Here is a 19608-nt window from a genome sequence, read left to right on the forward strand (position 1 = left end):
AAAAAACATTTCATTTCCTCTTTGTTTCTATCTCTATCTCTCTAAGGGTGCAGAAATTACAAGAAATAAAGTAAGCCGTCTTTTCATTTTGCTTGTGCACAACAGAGTTGTTGCGCGTGTGACTTGTATGAATGCTGCCGGATGCCCGTGTGACCTCTGCCAGTCTGTGACAGCTGGCATATGGCACCACTCTACCTCCACCAGCCCGAGTCTACGCCTCCGACAGTGGCAGCTCAGTGGCCCCTCAGACCTCTGCCATCTTGGCCGTGCACCAGGAAAACAAGTTAGTGCTGTTAATTAGGACAGATCGCCTAGAAAAGCAAAGCAAGAGCTGCTACAATCCATGGTTTCTGAAGAACTTGGCTTAGGCCCGCCGTAGCTAGATAAGAGAGGAAGAGATTTTATAGATTTCATACGTGCCTTTATGCTGGATTTGCAGAATATTCCCAGAAACTAAATGGCATGTTGCTTTATGGATGGCTGGAAATGAGTCAAAGAAAAAGCATGTTGACTTCTACAAGTGAGCTTTGATGCTAGTCACGCCTAATGTAAAATGTAGTTGGTGTGGATGTTGCAAAATTTATATCCCTCTGAAGCTGCTTCGCTATTTAAATCCAAACCATAAATAAGGAATCCAGTTTGGTCAATGAATTCATGTCCGTGTCTTTTAAGTGCAAAAGCATCCTGTGGTTTTTAACAGTTTTCACATACAAAATGATAAAACATAAAGCTCGGAAAAAAACAGGATGTTACTAATAAACAGCCTAGCGATGCTCAGACCATGAAAACAATTTACCATTTGTGCAATTAGTCTACATGGTCCAGATTCAGAAAGATTGTTTGGCTGCAGTCCGAGCTTGGCTGTTTGATATCAATGTGACTTCTCATTTTCTAAGTAGCACAACTTTAAATTATGCCAAAAGCATCGTCAACAACTAGACGCAGGGCCCTCAATATTCAGGGAACAGCTGCTTCTAGGCTAGATGATTAAAAAAAACAGATATCATCCACATGTGACTATTTACAAAGTGATAAAAACAAAGTAAAAAAAACATAACAATGTGGATTTATTAATTTATTTTAGCGGTATATATTTATATTTGGGATTTGGGGTGTTATTTTGTGTCTCTGGTGCATTGACACGCATTCAAACTTGGAAATAAGAATATTCATGCTGTGTTGAGTAAGATCTGGTTTCTGAATGTCCTCTGTCTTCAGTCTCCTGGGGAGCGGTTTAACATCTGCACGGCTTTCTGCGTCACTAGCCGAGACGAGGTGGCTAACCATAGTACATGCTAGTGCTGGCATGCTAGCTCGTTCTCAATGGCAAACCACTACAACACACACTAGTTCAACAAAATCTCCAAAAGAACTACTTCCTGTCCCTGTCCGGCAGGTATTCCACAAGTGGCCCTCGTCTAGAAAAAGTCTCCCAGCTAATCCCTCCTTGAACTGACCAAAGCTGGAGAAAGAGTTATCTAGCTGATGGGATCTTACAGAGCTACTGAGCATGTGTGACTGTCAACAAATATAGTGTAGAAGTGAGATGTCTCACTCTGGAGCTAAAACAGAGACCCGAACACACAGGGTGAAAACAGGATCTGCAGCAATGTGCAGTACAACAAAAATATGGTGTTTTTTTTAATTAAACAATGTAAACCTATTCTGGTACAACCTCAAAATACAATTATGAACCTGAAAATGAGCAGAATATGGACGCTTTAATGGCTGATTTTGATATTATATGTCTTGCGTTGCTGAGACGAGGCACAAAGGCAAAAGGCAGGCTAATTCAGGACTGGCTCACAGGAGAGTGTACTGAAATAAAACGCCATGTGGTTGTATGCCTCTACCCACCAGTCAAGTTGAAGTCAAAAATATATGCTGATACATTATAATCCATGTCGGTCCAGACTCATATAATATATGTAGTGAAGACTTCAAAGGAATTTACTAACAGGTATCAAGTGTATCTTTTGGAGAATGGGAGTTTTTATTATATTGACATGTATGATTTCAGTGAATAATTCTTGAGAGGCTCTATTTGTAGAGAAGAACAAAGGACTGATAGCTTAATCGTTTCATTTTTCACATCTTACCAACAGTCCAGGGACAGCAGATGTAAAATAGCCTTCAGGCTAATTCTGGCACATTTGACTTTTATGTATTATTAGCGTGCCTGAAATGAATAAATACATCATAGAGAGCCTCCTCACATAGTGCATCAACATTCCCCGGAAGCCCAATATCAGCAAAGCCAATGAGCTTGTGGTGGACGACCACAGGGACAGAATACAACAAAAAGTTGTTGCCATGACAGTAGGCAATGCTTTTAGCAATGCCAAATTCTAAATTGTGGATACGTCACACATATCTTCCACCCAGCAGCACAGAATATTGATACAGTCACAATCGCCCGTCCTGTTCCTGAGTTAGGTTGTTGAATAACGACCTAACGATAAAGTTAGGTCATTTTTTATCCCAAAGGTCGTTAAGTTGATCTTTGGGATATAAAATGTCACTTCCTACTTTTTTTCCTATTAGACATTTGTGTGAAATTCTGCCATAACTAGCTAGGAATTCTTGATTTTTTTTTTGGGGAGGTTTACGGTGACCTGTTCCTTTGACCTCCAAAATCTAATCAGTTCATCCTTGAGTCCAAATGTTTTTTTATCCCAAATTTGAAGTTTACAAGAATGGGACCGACAACCCGGAAACCCAGTGCTTCCATCCATGGCTGGGGCTGACTGGGAGGCATAGAAACACAGATACAATACACTACTGTAACACTATCAGGCACATGCTGTGTTCAGCACCCTGTAATGCTGCCTTGTGCAGAAGATTACATGCTTAATGCTTTGCGGAGTACAAGGCATTGAGTGCTAGAGAGTACTGTAAAAATAGTACAGTATCGCCGCAGTCAATGAGATCTACTATAAATACAACTTATGCATTAGTAATTTCTTATTATCCATCACATTCTGTGTGGATGAACTGTTAGTCACCACAGTTTGCCCTGTGCTGTTTAGCAGAGATAGTTAAAGCGCCCATATCATACATATTTTCAGGTTCATAACTGTATTTTGAGGTTGTACCAGAATAGGTTTGCATGGTTTCATTTTAAAAAACAAACACCATATTTTGTTGTACTGCACATTGCTGCAGATCCTTTTTTCAACCTGTGTGTTTAGGTCTCTGTGCTACAGGGTGAGAACTCTCACTTCTATACTATCTTTGTTGGGAGTCTTACATCAATAGCTAGGTGTGTTCATATCAGCTAGATAACTCTTTCTCCAGCTTTGGTCAGTCCAAGGACGGATTAGCTGGGAGACTTCTTCTAGACGAGGACACTTGTGGAATACCTGCCGGACAGGGACAGGAAGTAGTTCTTTTGGAGATTATGGAGAACTAGTGGCTGTTGCAGCAGTGTTTTGCCATTGAGAACGAGCTAGCATGCTACGTTTAGCCACCTAGTCTCGGCTAGTGACGTAGAAAGCCGTGCAGATGTTGACCAGCTCACCCAGAGACTGAAGACAGAGGACATTCAGAAACCGGATCTCACTCAAAACACCATGGGTAGTTGTTTTCCAAGTGTGTATGCATGTGGAAGCACCAGAGACACAAAATAACACCCCAAATCCCAGAAAAAAAGATTTTTTTCATAATATGGACACTTTAAACTCTACTACAGGAAGAGAACAACTCATAAATCATATTTTGCAGATTAGCCTTACAGACACACACACATACATAATCCTTTAATTAAACTCTGCTGAATAGGTTACATATCTAGAGGCACTTCCTTTATCACAAATTGGCTGCTTAATTGCCCTGTCTGCTGCTCCCTGGGTGTGTAAACTACATCAGTAAGTGAGCTGAAAAATTTGGATAAATCAAATCAACTTGTGATCTTCAGGATGTAGGCGCCTTTAAATATAACCCGCTAATGGTTTTGGATGAAATATTATCATCCTCATACAATAATTCATCTTCATAACCGCAAAGTACATTTTGTTCTTCCGATAATAGCACCAGAAAATGGATGTATCTCTATTTGACCTCAAATATCAACTGCCCTTAAAAGGAGAAGTGAAAGAAAAAGAGAGTAAGACATCTGCTGCTAAATTATGTTTCACAAAAAGCACATAATTACGAAGCAAGTGATAAAGCGCCATTTTCAGGGTTAGCTGATAATTCACACAAATTGCAAAGCAACTGATTGGCCTCAACATAACAATAAAAGGGGTTCAAAAGCTGGTGATTAAGGGCTAAGGGCAGGTCTCAGAAAAAAAGAAACAATAAGAAAAAATGATTTGGGTTACCTCTGGTTTCCATGGCAATTTTTTGTGGCCTTGGCTGAGGAACTTCCTGATGCGGGTATGGTCTCTGCCATTAGTGCCTCCTGCGAGTTGCTCATCATCCTTGGAAAAACACAGCAGAAAAAAAGACACTTATTCCTCCATCCAACACCCAAAAAAAAGAGACATTAATGAAAGGAGAAGACAAGTGAATGGTGTTTTTTAAATCTCAGGGGCAAAATAACTACAGTCAGCCGTGCATTAAGGCATCAATCCATCCATCATTAGGAACAGTCTTCTCCATAAACCAGATAAATGACATGGGACAAAGTAGCAGCACTAGTGAAAACCACTAATTCATGGAAGCATTAAGCAGCACATTAAGTACATTACACACCACACACACACAGTGAAATAGCAGGCCAAGGAAACACAGGGTTATTTCCTCAGAAGGCTACTATTTAGACCCTGTGGACCCTTAACCATTCCCTCCTAATCCAGCGTTTGACTCGCCAATGCCCTAATCTCCAACATACTCTATCCATCCACCCTGCCAGCCAAGATCTCCTCTCCAGGAAGCCTGAACCCTCCCGCTGATCTGGGATTTAGCCCCGAGCTCCGGCCAGAGCACTGCATGGCTCTTTCTCCGTGGCCTGCTAAGAGGCTTGTTAATGTCAATGCAGTGGTGCGACAGGCAGGAAAAGAACAAAGAGAAGCGAAAATTCGCGGCAAGCTATGAGGAAATAAAAGGCTCCCAGAGAAGGAACCGGGACGCAGAGCTGTTAAAATGAGTGGCAAAGCATCCTCAATTTGGCAGGGATGTCAAAGAGGAGACATACCTCCACTAAAACAAGCTGGAGAGGTTTCAGAACTACTGAAATGAGGAGCTTTTTTGTAGGGAAGGCACCAGTCTTTGCAAAAGAATCAGGGGTGGAAAAAGACATATTTTAAGTGGAAGAGGCAAAGAGACAGAGCTGTCGGATGGCAAGCCTTTGATTACTTTTTTTTAACTTCCATGGGAGAAAGATGAAGGAGGGCAGGAAAGGTAATGATGAAGAAATGTGACAACAGGCTCCCGTCCCGTTAGACAACAGAGGAGCGCAATGTTTGTGCGTACCCAAAGACTCACCAAACCTCTCCAGCACTAGTTTTGTCTGTAACACAACCCCTCCCACACACACACACACACACACACACACTCAGAAGCACAGGTAGATGTGCTCACTTGAAGGACACAAAGTTAATATTGCATCAGCTGGAGTTGCGCATGAAACAAATACAGCAGAAGAATGAAAGTACGAGACAGGATTCAGTGGCCGGTAAAATACAAAGCATAGACAAAATGTAAATTGTTTGAAAATGCAGCACCTGCAGCAAAAGTGATATGTTTTGCCACTTACAGTAGCGTATGTTCAAAAGCTTATGTATTGCAAAATGTTTTGGCTTTTGTATACCTTCTGCAGTTAATTTCCATTCATCACGATGCAAGTAGAAATAAAGCCATGATGAAAATAGGATATAATTATTGGCTCTTGATATCTACTATAATGCATCATGGACACACAACTGTAAATATAACATTTTCACAGACAACTATAGTCTGTTGTTGATTAACATCAGCAACAGATCGCAGGTAGAGCACTTTACCAGCTACTCTGTCTTAATAGTAACACCTACAGACTGTGTACAAGCTGATACAGGGCTGCCAACTTTTCCCAAAACCTTGGAGTGAGATTTTGGGGGGGCCAACCCATATTTGCCGCGTACAAGCAATTTCTTTTGGTCTTTATCCTTTAGGGTTTAAATTGGATTTGGTATATGTGGGTGGATGGGGGGACTCCCTAGGGGGGTCTGGGGGTATGCCCCCCTAGGAAAAAAATTTGAAAAATAAACCATTAAATGGCACTTTCTGGAGAGTTTTTTTGCAAAAAAAAATGGAGAAATCAAGTCTTACATGATATGTGCAAAACTGTAGGGTTAGGAGCCTTTGTGTTGTTGTATCAACAGGTTTAGGGCATTCAGCATTTACATTATATAGATTATAACTTCTTATATATAAGAACTGACCCACACAATGTGCCAAACTAATGAACCACATGAAGAGACAGTAGCATATGTCAGCAACAGCTGAGAAGATTTGGGTCTGTGGTGAACAGGTCCAGGAATCCCTGGTGTAGGGACCAGGGACCCAAAGTTAAATAATGTTGAGGGATCACTTAGACCACTGAAATTCTAAAGAATGAGAACCACTGAGTTGCATAAATTCTAATCCTTTAACCTTTGTGCCAATGTTCAGTAATGTTTGGCTGTCATCCTCTGGGCCCCACTTACTGTTTTTACTTTTTTGTGAAAATAAAGACTATTGTTCATTTTAAAAAACATCAAATTAATATTTACAGTTACATTTAGAGATGCAGAGGTTTAGAGATGCACAATAGTGGCCCAACGTTGCAGTATCGTATATATATATATATAATATATATATATATATATATATATATCTATATATATATATATATTATATATATATATATATATATATTATAGTAGGCTATAATATGGCTAGTATAGCTCAGGTGTGTTTCACCAGATTTCTGCTCATATTTACAACTTTTTTCACATAACTCCTCCCATCTCTGTGTCCGAGATGTGGAGAGTTGTAATATAGTCTGCTTTGCATGTCATTCCTCCGCTGATATGGTAGATCTCATTCAGACCGTCTGACAGACGCAGAGGCCCATTTGGGTTTCTGGTCTCTGACAGAGTTTAGAGGTGGCTGTACGCTGCTCTTTATCGGAGGACTACGCATGGATGCAACGCGTCACGCCCCCAGCAGAGCGAGTCCACTAAAATGAACTGAAGTTGCTACACTACCAGCCGCGCTGCTCACCTCCATCTTTACAGAGAGAGTGGTCACGAAGCGACGGACGGTCTGTGATAATCAGAGCTCATACCTGAAGCGCCGGACGGGTCTGTAATACTCAGAGCACATACCTGAAGCAGGGGAAATGCACCTGGGATGGCTCGTGAAAAAATGTTCTCATTTTGCGACAATTTGAAAATTCCACAGACAGGGAGCGCTCTTGAACCCACTCACAGTCTCTGAAGCACAACTAGTCGATCACAAGTGGCTCAACAGGTAAAAACATAGATAAACTCATCTTTCATAAATTTGACCGACGGGTTGACACTCAGCGTGAGAAATCGGGGGTGTGGCGTGTGCGCGTGTGAAACCAGTCAAATGCGTGTGTCTCACGGCCAATGCGTGAGAGTTGGCAGCCCTGTGATATATGGGCCATGCTATGAAGCCATCACCCCCCATTAGCATCCCATTGACTGCCATTCATTTTGACGTCACTTTGACAGTGAATAACTTTACATCTGGAGCGCCTAAAGACTCTATTTGCCCCTTATTTATTTCTAAAGAACCACGACAATGTATAAAAGGCCCCGTTACCATGTATCTCAGGTTATGGCTCCGTAGCAGACGTTTTTGTAAAAATAGGCTAACAATTGTGTCATAACCACACAACTTGCTGTCGCATAGTCGACAAATCACCGTATTGTCATGAGAAGCTTGCAGACAGTGTCGACTTATATTAGCTGTTTGGGTTTAATTACTTACGTTAACTAGCACGTTAGTTAGCAGTAATTAGCCTGGACCTATGTTAATGTGAATTAGCATGTTAGTTAGCAGTAATTAGCCTGGACCTATGTATATGTAAACTAGCATGTTAGTTAGTAGTAATTAGCCAGGACCTATGTTAATGTGAACTAGCATGTTAGTTGACAGTAATTAGCCTGGGCCTATGTTAATGTGAACTAGCATGTTAGTTAGCAGTAATTAGCCTGGACCTATGTATATGTAAACTAGCATGTTAGTTAGTAGTAATTAGCCAGGACCTATGTTAATGTGAACTAGCATGTTAGTTGACAGTAATTAGCCTGGGCCTATGTTAATGTGAACTAGCATGTTAGATAACAGTAATTAGCCAGGACCTATGTTAATGTGAACTAGCATGTACATTAGCAGTAATTAGCCTGGGCCTATGTTAATGTTAACTAGCATATTAGTTAGCAGCCTGTGTCTATGTTATCTCCTAACATATACCTACCTTTCTGTCTCTGCTGATTGGGAATGATTGAGATTTCTCTTGCACAGCTACCAGAAGACTTACAACTTTCAGACAGATTGCTCATGTCACATCTACATCTTCAAGCTCAGTTGGAGGCTGCGCAGTAACGATCAGCATCACCGGGAAAGAGATGGTCTGCGTCCAGAACAACGGGATCTGGTGGTCTATTTTTTTAACTGTCTATGGGTCTGATTACATTTTATTAAATCGGAATCGGACCTAAGAGGATGTGAGTGTTTCTGTGAAGGCTGCTAGAAAAGGGCTGTAAAGTGTCCAACTTGACCACGGCTTTTTATCACCGCCCCTGGCTGCTGCTGCATGCTCTCGTCCACTTTACAGGCAAGGGGCAGTTCATCTCACTGCTAGACACAAACCGGGCGCCAGGAGCAGGCCGCTCCCTCACCAGCCAATCAGCTTTAACTATTAGAACAGGTGCAATAACTGTTTGAATGATGATAGAGGATTATCCGTGTAGGCAAGAAGGATTTCTGCGGATCTGTAGTTACTGATTGTAATTAAAAGAGACAATGTTTGGGAACAATATGTTGTCGACCCCAAAAGAGCAAACTCTAAATTGATTGCCGGCGACTTTAATTCACACAGACACCACTTTCTCAAAGCGCAGTCTCCGCTCGATCCAACTCAAAGACTGCTTATCGATGCAATTCTAAAAAGTACAGTTAAACTCATTGACCCGAGATTGCACTACGTGTATCAGCTGTACCTCTTTTTCCTCTATAATGTAAAACGACTTTACACTTTGGCAGGATGTTGTCATCACTTATAGCACACTACAAATACTTGTACACATTTTGCGTGACTCATTACTTCAGAGTCTCTAATTTATAAGCAGATCTTCATTTTCCTGGCACTGGGCCCAGAACTGTGTTTCACTGATAATTAACGTTGATGCTAAGGGGCCTGTCAGATGGCCTTATGTATTAAACATTGCATCAAGGCAAAACAAGGAATATCAATCACACTGAAGAGACGGCCTATTTATCAAGGGTTTGCATTGCTATTTACCTTGTTGACTTTCAGTCAAATAAAAAGACAAATGGGATTTTATAATGTGTGCATTTGTCTGCTATGGGAGTAATGCATCAGAGATAGAAACGCTGAGGGAGAACTAAGTTGTTTTATCTACTGTATGAACACGCGTGGCAGAGTTGTGTACCTCAAAAGGATTGATTGATAGAACAGCTGTCCGATTAGTGAGCGTCTGTCTCTGAAATCACTCCATCCCACTAGTCATGAAAGCTCACTGTCGTTGTGGGTGCTAGCCTCCCAGTTGACTCCTTCATACAGCGAATGGATGACCTTGCTGATCCTAGCCCAGGGAAACCGCTGGAGCCAGTGTCTTAGAATAACAATGAGCTTAGTTAATCTCCCTTATTAAACACAAACAAGCGGCAGTCTGCAGGGAGGGGTGGGGGTGTGGGGGGTGGGGGGAGCAGAGCAGAGATCTGGGGCTCCTTTCACAAATTTCTTCACCCACCACCCATCACGATAACTCATGCGAATGAGTTCGGCTCAAACGGCTCCCCAAAAGTCCACAAATCATAGTTTCATTTCCAGTGACATGCAAGATAAACATTAATAACCAGTGTGGATTGATAACATCATTCACAACTTTCCGTTTATGTTACACAGAGATGTACATTATGGTAATTAGTCACCTTATAATAATAGTAATAATATGGCTTCCAATTTTTCATCCTTTAGTCTCGCTGAATCAACAGTGGCTCCTTGTCACTTGATGTTCATTGTTCATATTAATATTTGTAGCTGGAAGCAAAGACACCCCAGTGACCTTTAATGTAGCAATGTATTGCTGCAGTAATGATTAATTATGCATTAATAATTAATGGCCATGATTCATCAGCAAAAAGAAAAGCTGTGATGGTGATGTTTCTGAATCTGATACAGAAAGCACATTCAGGTATTGTGCATCAGATCATGTCGGATAGGAATATGAAATTTACAATCTACGTGACAACATGGCTTGCGATGCATACGCTGAGCCGTTTCCACGGAGAGAAATAAAAAAAAAAAGCAAAGGGTAAAATGAAGGGAAGAGACAGAAATAAAAATAGATAACAAAGACATAAAGAGAGTGGAGAATGAGCAACAGAACACAAGACAGATGAACAGAGACAGAAACAGAAGGGGGGAAAAGGTGACCAATGGAGCAATAAAAAGGAAGAAAAAAAACGGAGGGAAGATCTTTTATTGGTATTGCACATTGCGTGGTGCCAGACTGGTTCTCAGAAATCCCTCTGGCACACTGAATGTCTGCCAGAATCTCTTTTCCGCTTCTCTTTACTGAACTGACCAAACACACCAGTGTCTGCTTGGTTTTTTTGAGCAGTACCGCAAAGCTCTGCGAAGTATTACACGCTCACCAGCACTACTGCTCAGTATGTGATGTGAAAATAGATTTTCAGTTCACAATTCTCAGGACACACTGGATTCCGTGCCGTTTCTCTACAGTACACCGCCATTACACAGTGGGGAAAAAAGTTGTTTTGTCACATCCAGCTCTATCATGTCCTTCATGGAAATGTGCTTTATGGAATGAACAATGCTTATCCATTCCTAGGATCATCCAAACAAAGCTTAAAGCTGGGACAAAGGCAAGTTTTTGAAAGAGGCTTTCAATTGCCACTCACAAAAACTCCCATCTAACACATCATAGTACACATTCCTTACCTTACCCAAAGTTCAAAAAATCAAAAAAGGAAATGTAGGTGAATTTCAAGGTTAAGAATAACACAACTCGATTGAGAAGTCCTCGAAGTATTGCAACATTTAACTAAAATGCAAGAAGTCTGTCTGTCTGTCTGTATGCATGTCTGTCCTTTTGATTTTTTTTTCAACTTTACACTCGGCTGGTGTATTGCTGAGGACCCAAGGAAGCACAGTGTCAATGTACGGGACATATGTCCGAGTAGTGTGTTATGGACACACTGTGTAGTGTATTAAAAGGAGTAAACTGTTTTATAGTCATACCATTCAAGCAGTTGCACATTTTTGTATTCCCATCTTGTATATATTCAAATTTGTTCTTTTATTTTATTCCTATTATTATTTCATGTACAGTATATATGTATGTATATTGTATCCTAGTATTTCATTTATATTCTGTGCTGCGAGACTGATTTTGCTGCTTTAACACTATAACTTCCCATTTTATTGGCATCAATATCTATCTATCTATCTATCTATCTCTATCTATCTATCTATCTATCTATCTATCTATTCTATCTATCTATCTATACTGCCGAACAGCATGCTGGGTAAAGCTTGCTCTCCTTTGCTCCCTACAATAAACTCAAGAACAGACGAAGAATAAGAGACGGGAGACGATATGTTGGAGCAAATCCAAACATTTCAAGCATGTCACTTTCAGAATAAAGGCTTTTGTTGCCAAAAATAGCCTGGTCCATAAATAGCTAGCTGTTAAGAGATATTCAGGCATTGCCAGGGGAGGAGACTTAGTCATGGCAGGTGTATGGCAGGTGTATGGCTCAGGACCAGAGGAAGATGAGTGTGGAGTGTGAAGTTTGGATGAGCAGCATCGAGAAAGCTGCAGGCAGCAATACCAAAGGCCAAGCAATCGGCTCGTTAGGAACAGGTACATTTTGAATGGCTACTGCACTGGTTTTATTGTAATTTCCCCTTGAGATTATAGAAAACAGCGCTGGGAAAAATGATGAAACCTGTGATTTTCAATCCTTTGCAAGATGACTGAGGAATGAGAGTCGGACAACAACAGAAATGATGATTTTTGGTTATTTACAAATCCAATATGCCGATATATCTGGCAATATACCGCACATTTAAAAAAAAAATCCAGAAACGCGTGACAAAATATAAACAGATTTCCTTAACATTAGTTATTTGTAATTTATGAGTTCTCACTAAAATAATATGACAATTTGTTTTATTGTCACAGAACAGAGGAACATCAAAATATATTACAGTTCTGATAAATAAAATGTATGAAAATACAAATTTAAGACATGAAACTTTGAACAGAAACACATTAACAAAATTAATAATCAGTGTTGCCAACAGGGACGTTGTAGAGCGTCCTCTGGTGGACAAACTATGCAACACCATCACTCTACATGGTTGACCACCCGTTTTTATTTTTCAAATATTCATTTATCAGAATCATTAATTTTTTTTTGTTTAAATCTGCCATTATAAATGCTGATACCAATAGATCGGGAAATGCCTAATATCAACCAATAATATCGGCCTGCTGATATATTGGTTGGGCTCTACTCTAGGTCACCATAGAGGACTAATGATGCCACCTCAACACAGGGAGGTAGAAATTAACTCTATTACCCCACACAAGACCGCTTGTACCCAGGGTACAGAGGGGGGCTGGTCTCTCTTAGAGATAGGGTGAGAAGCTCAGTCATCCGAGAGGAGCTCGGAGTAGAGCCACTGCTCCTTCGCGTCGAAAGGAGCCAGTTGAGGTGGTTCGGGCATCTGGTAAGGATGCCTCCTGGGCGCGTCCCTAGGGAGGTGTTCCAGGCACGTCCAGCTGGGAGGAGGCCTCGGGGAAGACCCAGGACTAGGTGGAGAGATTATATCTCCAACCTGGCCTGGGAATGCCTCGGGATCCCCCAGTCGGAGCTGGTTGATGTGGCTCGGGAAAGGGAAGTTTGGGGTCCCCTACTGGAGCTGCTGCCCCCGCGACCCGATACCGGATAAAGCGGATGAAGATGGATGGATGGATGGACCCCAAACAAGACTCTTTTTTTAAGATTATTTTTGGGGCTTTTCCGCCTTTCATTTTTGACAGGACAGTTAGGTGAGAAAGGGGGAAGACATGCAAGAAATAGTCACAGGTTGGACTCAAACCCTGGACCTCATGCGTTGAGGCGTAAACCTCTCAGTACATGGGCGCCTGCTCTACCACTGGGCCAACCTGGCCACTCCTCACAAGACTCTTGCTGGCCTTCAAGAGCACGTTGATGTTTATGTACCGCCTTGGACTTTATAATATAATGCAAAAAAGGAGCACTCGCGGGATTATTATTAGAAATGTCTTCATTTCTACATTACTACTATAGCTGCGCCTGGACCTTCGCCGTCCATGAACACACCCACCATGCCAACACAGACCTGTATGAAACAGTGTATGAGCTAGCAACTGTGTTCATAATGGCATTCATGGTGAAACATAAATTTAATCACTATGGCATCACCCTGTGTTTCAGAGCATGTTATTTTCAGAAGCTGACGGGGGAGGAGGAGAGACGTGGAGAATGAGTCAGTGATTGGCCTTTGATCCACACATCTCTTCTGAGTAGTTAAGTTGTTGTTAATGAAAACAAAATATTCCTAAGGTATTTCAAATACTGAAATGTGATTTTGGCCTGCAGACTACCATATGTTGATGTGGCTGCTCTGGGTGTTGGCTAATGAATACGACTGTCCCGGGCACCATCTCAGTGATCCTGGATCAGCACTTGTGAGCGCTGAGAGGTTGAATAAATCTGCACCCTGATCTCAAAAATCAGCCGTTCTAGTCTATTTCACTAAGAATGCAGCTTTGGGAGCCCCGATACTTTTACATCCAAATCTTTATTCCTTCTAACAAAGTGGCTAGCACTGCTGAATAGAAATCAGCCCGAGCACATTCAGTTAAACTATTGCAGAACAAATCCCGGCCCAAAGAAAGGAGAACTATTTTTGTCTCCCTGTTTGCATTATTCATGGAAGAAATTGCATGCCGGTCAATGGAACAACAGTAGAAAGGCTGAGTGAAGAAGAGAGGGAGAAAAATGGAACATAAATAAGGGACGGCTGCAGTCGATAATAGGAGTGATAGAGTCAGTGGCTCCAATTCATTGGTTGAAAGATTAATGGTGCAGAGATGAGTACGGCAGGGAGACAATAAGAAACAAAGGAGAAGAATGAGGGAACAGATGGAGGGAGGGGGGAAGAGATGGATGAATGGCGAGAAGAAAAACTGCAGACAGTTGATGGCGAAACAGGAGAAGATGAGCAATTATTATCTTGCATTGGCACTTATAGAGTGCTGCTTTTAATTTGATGATGATGATGAGTATGTTAATGCATGCATGATTGTATTTTGGAGTATAGAAACATAAAGCCTGCTTGGATTGTGTGTGTGCACCCATGCGTTCCTACCATCATGCAGCACATATTGAGGTGTACTGGATGTATAATTTATTGATTTAGGTCTGGGACAAGGTGTTAGGACTAGTGTCATGCTTGAGTCCACATCAGTACAGCAGACATGTCGGGACAATGGCTGTGAGGAGCGCTGCAATATCTCAGGATCAATATCTGTCTGAAGAACTTTGTGTTGTCATGTTTGGCCCCTCGTGATTCAGGTGCTCAAATTCATAATCTATATTTATTGTCTCGGGCCCTCATGTTAACCCTTGTGTTGTCCTCGGGACTAAAACTTTCTCTATCAGAAAAGAACGTTGAAAAAAGTGAAAAAATGTTGAAAAAAATCAACAAAAAAGCATGAAATAAATCAACAAAAACATTTTTTTTTTAAAAAGTGACCAAATAAATTGGAAAAGATGACCAAAAAAAACAAAAAAATTGGAAAAAGCGTCAAAGAAATTGTTAAAAAAATTGACTAAAACATAATTAAACAAAACGTCAAAAAAGGGACTAAAAAATAGGAATAAAATAGACAAAAACGTGGAGAAAATTGTAATAAAAGAACAACAAACTGTTGAAATTTCAACCCAGAAAAACACAAAGTTGCAGGTCAACGGGAAGACAACCAGTCCTATCCCCCCCCCACCCACTGCCTGCTTGTACATGTCGGCTCCTGAAGCAGCTCTAGAAGATGGCAGCAAAGCTATGTAACAGAGAATTATTGCATAGGCACATGCATACATTTAGTGGATCATAAGATATCACGTATGGAATTAATGGCAGATGGTTTGGTTTAAAATGACACCAAACCTTTCTAGGGATGTCGGTATTTGAGCAAAATGTGGCACACAGACCAGGTAAGGCTTGTTTTCAGCTTAGCCAACAGCTGGAAATGTCTTTTGCTGTGTGATTTGTTGTTACCACCAGCCGTATATATATATATATAAACCTTAAACATACAGTCATGAATGTGCATGTCAGGTTCAGGACACTTAAACGTACTAAATAATGACGGTAAAGGCAACAAACGAGACTCAGACGGTAGTGAGCAGTTCATAGAACTTTTGCCACAAAAGGGAAGAAAACTTAAGAGCAACCTTTCACCAGCGCTGCTCCTAACGAACTTCAAAATCTTCTTTGTAGCTCAGACTTTTATTACACACACACACACACACACACACAAGGATAAGGAATACAGACATTGGGCTGTGGTTATCTATATGATGCTACAAGAATGTCAGTTTAAAAAGTGCAGACAGTTCGAACAATGTGTTCCTTGAGTGCCCTTGAAACTCTGACCCTCTGCCACCTAATCTGTTAACCAGCAGGAACTGGACAAGACAGTTGTTAAATGCACACATAATAATTAAGCAAGAAAGTCACACTGCTTAAGAAACTACTTTAAGAAATAAGAAATTAAAGACTTTCTCAAAATGATTTATCTATCAGTGCACATTTATGATATGTGCACAAAAATGTTTTGGGCTGATAGGTCCAGTAGTATGCGAGATTTGCTGCAGACAGAAACACATACAAGCACCTGTGTGCGCGCGCGCGCACACACACACACACACACACAAACACACACACACACACACACACACACACATACACACACACACACACAAAATACAATCCATGATCCAGGCTGATAATAAGATAATAAACACATTTTTCCCCCAAATAGCAATATCCTTCTTGGTGTAATAATAATTTCTGGTCTAGTGCTTTAAATGCAAAGTGGACCTGCATTTCTTTACTGTCTGATTAACAAATTGCATTACTCTTACCTTCTATATCCCAGTAAAGCTTTGGAGGTAAAAGATGAATAAAGAAGAGAGTTCTGTCGTCCATATCAGGTCGAAGTTTTCTGTCCATGCTGATTATCCCTGATAGGGTGTGACAGGGGGCAGCTGGCAAACAGAACAGGCAAACAGTCTACTGCCAATCATACCTGACCTGCTTGGTGCTGAATCTGACCTAATCAACAGTGAACCTGCAGCAGGGGCACCCAGGCAGTCTCAGACAAAATGGACAAAAAAAAAGGGAAAAACGGGCCCCGGCTATGCCCCCGGGGAAACCGGGAAATTGGGCATTTACTTGTATTGGCGGGGGGGTTTCCCATCGGTTTTTTCCAGCCCTAACAGACAAAACAGAGGTGATTAAGGTTTTTTTTTTCCTTTCTGCCATAAACATACAATCCTATCAGTACTGGCCACAATGTGCTCTGATTCCAGCTACACATTAAAAAAGGGCCCCTGGCTTTTCCTTTTTGGAAAAGCACCCCCGGGTTTTTCATAAAGGCTAAAACTTGACGTCGGGCGCTGTCTTATCAGGCAAATACTGAACAAAAGGTTTCTGAGGAGGCCGGTGGTTTCCACCAACAATAACAAGGATGGGAAGAAACAACAAAGATTGGTTTTGCAAGTGAGCAAATAAAAAGCTATATTGTGCCTGCAATCAAAATTTAAATAAATGTCAAATAATGTTGGGAACATGCATTAGTGTTTGATAATTTTCACTCCCCACTTTACAGATTTAAAACAAACAAAATTCAGAACTTCATCACCACTGACTCATTCCCAAAACCTGAAATAATAAATTTATTTCAGACCAGGGGGATCTTATAAAAAATAAAAACATTTTACAAACACAAAAAATACCAAATACACAAAATAAAAAAAAAATTAAACCCCTTCCACAATTTTCAGGTTCAAATTCCCGACTTTCGCCAAGGGTTTCCCCAAAAATTCTGGGGGAAAAATTTAACAGAACTACGTACGGGGTTTCGCCAAAAACAGTGATTAGTCTTTTTCCCTGACCCTAAACCCTACACAAAAATTATACACATTTTACAAAAAACCAGCAGGGGGCAGGTGGGTTACCCCAAAGCAGAAAAACATATTTGAACTGGGGGTTTTGGGGAGCATTCGGGAAAGCACCCTTCATCCCTTTTATTAAAAGCCATGTGATTTTTTCCAATGTTTCCTTTTGGTTATAACGACACCAAAAGTAGGCCGTATAAAAAGGAGTACAATACGCCCCTTAAAAAGTGAGATTTTCCACAGGTCAGAGACATGCTAAATTAAAACCGGACCCAGCATTTTCCCGTTTGGCATACAGTTTCCCGACGCTCCTATAGATTTCCTTATCACAAAAGGGCCCATTTTGGCCAAAAACAGGGCCCCAAACAAGGGTAAACCCCATTGCAACAATAAGTCATCCCAGACGATAGAAGGGGGGGAAAGGGGTGCCTGTTGTTTTCTCTACTTTGAAAATCAAAATTTCTTCCCTCTTTTTAGAATTGTATTTTATATAAAAAACCACCCCCAATACTGTGGGGCCATCCCCTTTAGAAGTTGTTGGAGCCCAGAAATAATGGGCTGAAAAGGCCCCAAATCATCTCCCTACAAAAGGGGGATTAATTAGAAGCCCCAAAAAACCCCTCAGCCTGTACCACTTTCTTTTAAAACAAAGACAACTCATTATACAAAATTTAAAAAAGGGTTTAGCCCGGGGGAAAAAGTTGCTTTTTAATTGGGGCACAGGGAACAAAGCATGTCCCAAAAAGGGGATGGAAAAAAATTGGCCAAAAAATCCATATTGCAAATACATTGACCCCTTTTGGGAAATAAGATATGGGCACGATATAAAATTAAAACCAAAAACCTAACAGAACGGGAAAAACGAGACCCAAAGGAAAGTCAAACTTTTAAAATTTTTTTTTTTAAAAAGGCCCAAAGAAATAGTAGGGTTTTTGAGAATTTTATTGTGAAAAAACGTAATTAGGGGGCCAAAGCGCTTTAAAAACCCCCCCCGGGAAAAATAAAAGGGAGCTAGGGGGTTCTTTTTAGTTATTTTGGTATTTCTTAAGTAAGTCCCTATATTAAAAATCTCCAGATAATCAGTTAAAAAAATTACTAAAATTATTTTATTTTGGGTAAAAAAGTAGAAACCCACATGAAAGGGTTTTCTTTTAAAATCACTTTTTTTCCCTTTGTGATTATGGGAATATATCCAGCCCAAAACTAAGGGTTGGGATAAAAAAAATTAAAGTAAAAAAGGGAAAAAGTTTAAAGTATTGGGTTTTTTCCTTTTAGTGCAAACCATTCAAAAAAGGCAGTACGTTTTCCCAATTTCAAAGATGCAAGAAAAAGATTTCAAAAAAATTTTTGGGCTTAGGGCACCCCTAAAACCATTTGAGCACACTTGTACTTTTAAACACCACACCCCACACACACACACACACAAAAAAATATGAAGTCCAAAAAACACCGGCTCCCAAAAAATTCTAATAAATATGGGGACTTGTCGCGGGGAAAAAGGGCCCCCTTCCGTGGTACAGCTCAAACCATGGGTCGTTGTACCCCAAAGTCCAAATAAGGAGGGTTGCGCTGGTCTTTTTACCACCCTCTGTTTTGCTTTTAAAGATACGATGAGCACCCGGGTTGCAGCTGTGACTCAAAATTTTTGCGGTGGGAATTCCAACATGCATTTTGCATATTGTGGGCCCAATTATTTTCTTTAAAAATTCCCCGTAAAGGGAAATGAAATTAAAATGTTTTTTATATTGGCTTTTTTGGGTTTTAAAACGACAAACTTAACACTCGGGACCAGCATTGGGAGCACCTCGGGGTTCAGTGTTTTGCCCAAGGACACCTCAAAATGGGACTTTTTCAGGACAAGGGATCAAAACCCCCCAAACCCTTTCCCAAATTTCATTGCTCTTGAAACCCGGGTTTCTTAAATCTCGGCCTGAGGGGGGGGATTTCCCAAAATAAAAAGGGGAAAAAGGCTTCTTATAAGGCCGGGGCCCTCTTTTTGGTCAAAAATAGCCATCAAAAGGATTTTGGGTTTCTTTCCCCCACCTTCGCAAAATGGTGGGGGGGTCTTTTGGGCCCCGAGGTTTAGGGTTTCCATACCAACAATCATGGCCCAAAAAATAAAACTTATTTCTTTTCTGCCTTCAAAGTATTAAATTTCCCAAAAAGTAAAACCCGAAGGCCGTC

At 40.8% G+C, this 19608-nt stretch overlaps 1 protein-coding gene across 1 annotated transcript in view; it reads right to left on the reverse strand.

Moving 5' to 3' along the window:
• Positions 1-19608, reverse strand: part of b4galnt4a (beta-1,4-N-acetyl-galactosaminyl transferase 4a) — a 175045-nt gene that overhangs the window by 78250 nt on the left and 77187 nt on the right. The window contains exon 3 of the mRNA XM_032524296.1: positions 4323-4421. Within this exon, the coding sequence (XP_032380187.1) occupies positions 4323-4421 (99 nt within the window). The remainder of the gene's footprint in view (positions 1-4322; positions 4422-19608) is intronic.

Source organism: Etheostoma spectabile, chromosome 8, assembly GCF_008692095.1.
Source record: "Etheostoma spectabile isolate EspeVRDwgs_2016 chromosome 8, UIUC_Espe_1.0, whole genome shotgun sequence".
Taxonomy (NCBI): Eukaryota; Metazoa; Chordata; class Actinopteri; order Perciformes; family Percidae; genus Etheostoma; species Etheostoma spectabile.